The following is a 7,143-nucleotide window of genomic DNA, read 5'->3' on the forward strand; positions in this document are numbered from 1 at the left end:
CCCTCTGCTTAAAAGAAATAACTTATTTCTCATTTTCAGAAATATGTAAAATAAAAGCATTGGCACAACTGCTTTTGTACCCTGCCCATCTCCCACATCCCAACTCACAGGATTTGTTTTCCTTTCCACCGTGCCCATAATTCAGATGGGAGGGAAGGAGACAGAGGGTGAAGTGCAACTATGAATTCACAGACAAAATAAGTGACATTTTGTCAAACTTTTTCAAATCTCTGCACTTCGTAGTGACTCACTACATAGTGATTCTCGATGCACTATGTAGGGATCCAAGAACCATATGCCAAACCATAAAAGTTATGAAATTAGATCAGACACAACTACAACTGCCTCGCAACAGCACACAAGAGAGTTTGGTATTTTTCCAAATGGTTTCATCCTGGTCAAGCTGTATTCAAACAGGCAAGACTTCATTTAGCCAGTATACTGTGAAAAAACACCATATATTCAAACATGTCAGCTTCCCAGGATTACCATCTTAATCTGTTACTCTTAACGGCCAGGCAACTCTGACTCCATTGATACCAAATTTGACTTTAATACACATTTTCCTTCGGTTCTTCCTCAGTGTCTCTCTAAGTTATCTTCAAGTCACAAGGCTCTTGTCACAGACCCTCTATTTTTGGTCAGATGCAGCTGTTTGGTTTTCCCTCCTCCCCTCCATCAGCAGATTATATAACTACAGTCTATGCCTGATTTGCATTGTGTCCCTGCATGTCAGTCTTTTACGTGCACAGACACCAGCATCCACTAGCTTGTAAAACAAAATGATAGTAACTAAATTTCCCACAAGTGGTGGTTCCTACTACAATACCTTTAATGCTCAATATCTAATAAATAAACATTTCTGTTAAAAAGTATCATTTATGTCTAAGGGAGAAAAAAAGAAACACTCAAGCAACTTGTCCATTCATTCCTTTCTTAAAGTTGCACCAGTTGATCCCAGTCTTAATCCACGATCACTCTTTTGTACAGCAAATGTTTATAGACCAGCACAGACAGCTTTATTTATATCGATGGCTCCAATTATATGTATTAATCACAGAGTTACCATCTTGTGCAAAGACTTTCTCTCCTACCCGTTTACACAGGAAACCAAATCTACACAGAATAAAAAGACTTTAAAAAGGAATAAAACTTCATGTGAACCATACAGGTGTGCAAGGTGGTCTGTTAAAAAGACTTCAGAAGATCATGTCTCACGAGTTTCTCTTACTCAGCTAAGGAAAGCAAACTTTGTAACAGTTCTGGATCAGAAGTATGTGATCACAAAAATGAATTTCACCAAGAGCAACCCTCAGTCAGCTCATAATTCAAGTTCACAACTATTGCCAGCATCCAGCCCTTAATTTTCCACTCAGTCTAATTATGAGACTACTCTCTTTCCTACCACAACTTGACTTTCTTAGTATTGCTTACCTTAACCACCATCTTAGGGAAGAGAATAAAAAGTTCAAGCACACTGCAAACTTCTGTAAACAGCTTAGGCTGTTTTCTACTCTCTACCAACAATCCCTGACAGCAATACCTGTCATGAACACACATTTAAGAAGTGAAGAATAATAATTTACATATTAACGATCAAGGCAAAGCTATAAAGACTAGTATTGTTGTGGTGTTTCAATAATCGGGTTTAAGACTTTTTACTACATATTTAAATTAAATGACATATATACAGTGCCAGTTTTGCTACAGAGAACTCTGCCTAGCTACTGAGGAAAAATTCAGTGCCCTGCATCGCTTCAGAGCATGCAATACATGGGCAGGAGGTAACTGCTGAGCAGCCCAAGCAGCTTGCAGATGCTCATAGAGAGGTCAGACATGGAAACATTCAAAAGAAAAGATCAGGTATTACTTTCACAGTCACAATGGCAAAATATGTATTTCCATCAGTAACAGCCTCAACCAATAAGCTCTAAGCTAGAGGAAAAAAACCTCAAAGGAGAACAAGAGTATAGAAGTTTTCAAATAAACTAAAGATCCAAATCCAGATACACTGTCCTTATCCAGAATGAGGCTCCAGCTCGCAAAGATGTTTTGAACTGTCACTAAATTCATCACAGAACTGGGATAGTTTTCATGCTTTTCATACCATACTTTTCAGGAGAAAAGTAAGAGAGGTTGTAAGATTCATTTGTAACAAGATTACTAAATAGTATTACCTAACCAAATATTAAGTCACAGAAAATATGGAGGACCTCTTTTCAACTTGTTTCATAGCTTCCAAGAAAATAAAACAGATATTATGAACCAGAAGTCCAAAGAGGGTACTTTTATCAGTATTTTTAAAGCACTCATATTTTTGGAAAACAAATAAACAAAAATCAACCAAGGATCATTACTTATATTGCAAGATAATATTAATTTCTCCTCCCCTACTTCAGAACCCAAGAACAAAAGGTGAACATTAGGGTGAAATTCCACGTATTACTCTGTTTTACTGGGTAGTAAAACCTTAGCCCGTCTTTTGCTCTTAGAAGACTTCATCAGAAATAAAGGAACATTTTAGACAGGATTCTAAACAGCAGCATCAATAACTCATCTGTCAGAATCTCCTAAGTAATTAAATAATTCATTTTCTGGATATTGAACAGTCTGCAGCCTCTAATTTTAAGTCAGTCCCCATTTCACGTACCAACAAGAAATAATTTTGGATGTTACAGAACCTTACACGAACCTGAATTCCCAGCTTAGTACTACATGCCCCAAGTTCTTTAAAGTTCTTCCCTTGTAAAAGCTCATTCTTTAAAATAAAAGATGAACACTTAAAATAAAAATTCAGCTAAAGAAACAATCACAGCAACTTGTATTTGCTTCCCTTTTGCAGCTTGGCATTTAAACAGTATACCACATTCTCAGCAGTTTTTAACAGTAGTGTGAAGACCTTAACACAGTTTATTTGCTTAATGCTTAATAAATTCTAGGCAAACTTCCCCAAATTATACTGAATAGTACTGTGAAACCGGGGGGGTGGGGGGGTGTGTGTCTGTGTGTGTGTGAGTGTGTCTGTGTGTGTCATTAGAAATGTATTCAAGTTAAATTCAATTATCCAAGTGCCACATATTACACTTCAAAAATCTCTTAATTAAAAAGACCAAACATGGTGGCACCTCAAATATATTAACTGACAAAGTTAGTTCATGACAATCTATTTTAGTAGACTGTACAGGACCTGAACGATACTGTAATTCAAATGCCTACTTAAGCATTTCAAATGCAACTGATATAAGGTGGCAAAGATGCAATCAGATGCTACTGCAACTAACCAAACAGTTTCGCAAGAAAGAGGATACCAAAGTGATGTGGTTCACTTCAGAGCGCTCTATAGCATTACCTCTGGGCACTGGAAGCCTGAATTATTTTGTCAGAAAGACAAAGTTCATTAGTACCTAGAAGGGTACCACCCGTTTTGAGTGCTGAACACTACAAAAATCAACGTGATAATTTCTTTCTTTGCGACAAGGACACTAAACTATCAGAAAAAGAGAGCAAGATTTTGCAGAAGGTGCTTAGTACCTAACTTTCATTTAAAAGTAGCTGAAGAGCTTTTGACAATCTCTTATTCAGCAATCACCCGAGCAAATTTTTACTTCAGTTCACAAGCTATATTAAATTTGTCTGTCCCTTTGATTTCAAGTCAAGTATGCTGCAAAGATTGCAGTATTAGACTACAGATCTTTAAGCACCTTTAAACCATCTTTCATGCATTCCCCTCTGCAGCAGGAACTACAACTTTCAGATCAAGCAGACAAGCACTACTGCAGAGCTTTAGTCTCAATTCTGCCACTTAGCACAGAACTAAGTATGTTAATTCTACCATTCTGCCACACACTGAAATTGTTCTGTATAATAACTCAGAATCCCAGATGATTTCATTTCTCTTATTGTCCTTTTAATGTCATAAAAAAGGTAATCTACTGCCCGGGACTAGCATTTTCTTAGTAGTTCAAAAATCAAAAGTATATTAAATGAAATGAAAGAATAACTCACTTTTTTTTTCTTTCAATTAAAATAGTTAATAAAAATATAAATATATATACTTATATATGTACATATATAAAAGGATAAAATCCTCATAACAATACAGCAGTCTCGACATAAATAAAGCATTAATCTAGATTTCCATGTTATTTACACCAGAACCAGAGTATTAGACACTTCTTTCACAAGGATGCCAATCCCAAACTTCTAGAGATACAGCATGAACCATGAGAATGTGTTTTCAAGTGTTCTCCATGATCATGGAAAACTTAGTAATTTTAATATTATTTATTTCAAATTAAGCACCTTTCCCTGTGACCTACATGTTTTATTATTAGCATACATTAGAAAAAAAAAAATACCCTTATGCTTACTTTGCTGCACAACGGACGACAACATTGAAGCAAGTGACATGGGATTATGAAATACATGCTTTAGGGAGATCTAAGAACTTTTGTTCATCTAACTAATACACTTGGAAGAGAGGGAAGAGAAAAATATAAGATTTCCAATATGGGTCCCCTCTTATACGAAATCTAGTTCTTCATACGTAAAATATATGGGCAGAATTAACAGCTAAACTCTGGCAATCCTTTTAATAGAATACTCGAAGGCAGAGATCTACTCCAACCCTTTCCCCTGAAGGCCACACCTGTGCACAGCAGGCAAGATCATCTCCAGTATTCCACAAAACAATGAAATTACTGAGCTGCAGATACAGCTGCAGGATTTCTTACTGAAAGCTACAGCAAACCAATCAGTTCATTGTCTGAATACCACATTTTCAAATTTGCCTTAAAGATAGTTTTAACTTATCAAGCATGGAAAATTCTCTATATTCACAGTAATATCTGAACTGCTTGTTACAGAATGCTACCAAAATACATATATTATAAAAGTGAAGTAAGTACCACTAGTATTTCCAGTTTTCTGAGCAACTTCTTTTCTCATCCTCACCTACTGTTGACTGAGGAGCATAGTTTAGACTACTAGTTTTATGTTAAAAGAATAGAAATAGGGGTGTCATAATTATTTTTGTTGTTATTTGTTAACATTCACCATCGTTTTCATATGGTACCATAATGCATTTATTTGGCTAGCAGAACTCAGGCCCCCTTCCCGAAAGCACCATCTGCCATTCCACTAAGTTGGAAAATAGGCAAAGAAAATCTCCTCTTATCTGAAGGAATCTGTAAACTAAATCTTACCACCAAGAAAGTTAGAGATTTTGTAAGAAATTAATCCCGAATTCACACTAGATTATATACAGACTGTATAAAACAATTTTTTTTCTAACCAACTTATGCAGACAACCGAGTCAGAGAACAAAACAACATGGCTGCATCATTTAGCCTGAATACAATCATGTTTCAGAGCTATCTTATCATCTAACAGACTTAAGACAGCGCGTTATTTCAAGTAGGTCAGAAAAAAAAGCATGCAGCCATTGAACTCTGGTACAGCTACACGCTGCACAGCTGGCTCTTATTGATTCCCCACGTCATAATTTACAGGGAATACTTTTTTTCCCCCGCGGTTTAACGAAATGAGTTTTGTTTGTTTGTTTGTTTTTAATGGGATTTTCAGGCTCCAATACTACAAAACAGAATAAAATAGAAGCATTCTGAAACGCGTGTAGATGTCCGTACATACTGACCCAAACTGCCGTCACCTCTCGACACGCGCTGTTTTGCCCACCCACACGTATGTACACGCCCGTACACAAAGTTTGTAAGAATACACTGGAGTAACCACGGTGCTTTATACACGCAGAACAGCTGGGTTGAAACTTTCCATCGCAAGCGCCCCAAACCAGTCTCTAGCCCAGCCCCGTTAGCATTTCGCTGCTTGCTGCCCTATGCCGAATCTAACGGCGCGCCGCACCCCGCCGGGACCCCCCGCCATCGCCCTCCCCAGGCCCCGCGACGCGGCCCAAGCTCGGCGCCGGCAGCCAAGGGGATCGCCGGCGGGTCCCCCCGCCGCTACCTGCGCCAGAGGCGGCGGCGGGACGCGGGGCCGCCCCGGTCCGGGGAGGGGGGGCAGCCCCACCGCATCCAAACCGCCCCCCGGCTCCGCCAGAGCCTCGCCCCCCTCAGGCCACCGCGCCCCGGGAGCGGGAGGCTCCTCCCGCAGGACGCGAGCTCTTGGGTTTCTCTTCCCAAAGAAAAGTTGTAACGGCGGCGAGAGGCCCGGAGGGCGCCGGCCCGGCCCCGCAGCCGGCATCGCCCCCCGCAGCCCCCGCGGCGTCTCCGCAGCCCCCACGTCCCGCGAGCGAGGGGAGGGGAGCGGCGCCGTGAAGCGGCCGCAGCCTGAGGGAAGAGGGACGGCGCCGCTTCTCCCCCCGGCCTCCCGCGGCGGCTGGGCAGGCGGCAGCCCCCCCTCCCCGAGCTGTACTCGGAGCAAAACAGGAAGCCGACCCTCCCCCCCCTCCCCAGCCCGGCGGGGAGGGGAGCAACCGCGACCCGGCTGCGGAGGAGCGCACCTGCGGGCCCCAGCGGCGGCCCGGGGCCGGGCTGCCCGTCCTCCCCGAAGATCAGCCTGAAGTCGAACTCGTCGGTGGCGCCGCAGTTTGCCGTAGTCATGGGTTTGGCCGGCGAGGCGAAGCGAGACCCCGTCGCCCTGCCGGGCCGCGCCGGGCTCCTGCCGGGCTGCGCTCCCCGCCGCCGCCCCTCAGGGCCGCCTCATAACACCGGATGGCGCCGCGGCCTGAGGGGAGGGAGAGAGGGAGGGAGGGGGCGGGCGGGGGAGGGGAGGGAAGCGCGCGGGGAGGCGGCGGCGCGAGCGGCGGCTGCAGCCCCAGCGCGAGCTCCCGTGCCCGGGCGCCTTCTGTCAGTCAGGGCAGGAGGGCGCCTACTACGGGCCGCGGCTGGCCCCGCCCCCGCGCCACACCGCCCCGCCCCCGCGCCGTGCCCCCGGGCAGCCCCCCCCGCCCCGCCCCTCGCCGGCGTTTCCCACAGTTGGTCTCTCACGCGCTGACGTCGGCGACACCGCCGGCGCCTCGTGACCCGCACCGGTGCCGCTGAGGGAGGCGGGACGCCTCGCGGCAGGTCACGTGGCGCGGAGAGCCCGCCTCGCGCCCCCCCGTCCCGCGCCGCCAGGGCTGCCGGGGGTTGTAGTTGGTTGGTCGGCCCTGAGCGGGCGCCCAAT

At 44.3% G+C, this 7,143-nt stretch overlaps 1 protein-coding gene across 2 annotated transcripts in view; it reads right to left on the reverse strand.

Annotated features, from left to right (window-relative positions):
* The window catches only part of NFATC3 (nuclear factor of activated T cells 3), a 74,572-nt gene extending 67,765 nt beyond the window's left edge, over positions 1–6,807 (reverse strand). For both annotated transcript variants that reach the window (XM_068411110.1, XM_068411109.1), the window contains exon 1: positions 6,479–6,807. In XM_068411110.1, coding sequence (XP_068267211.1) covers positions 6,479–6,578 — 100 coding nt within the window. In that variant the 5' untranslated portion in view covers positions 6,579–6,807. The remainder of the gene's footprint in view (positions 1–6,478) is intronic.
* Between the last annotated feature and the right edge of the window lie 336 nt (positions 6,808–7,143).

Source organism: Nyctibius grandis, chromosome 12 (genome assembly GCF_013368605.1).
Source record: "Nyctibius grandis isolate bNycGra1 chromosome 12, bNycGra1.pri, whole genome shotgun sequence".
NCBI lineage: Eukaryota > Metazoa > Chordata > Aves > Nyctibiiformes > Nyctibiidae > Nyctibius > Nyctibius grandis.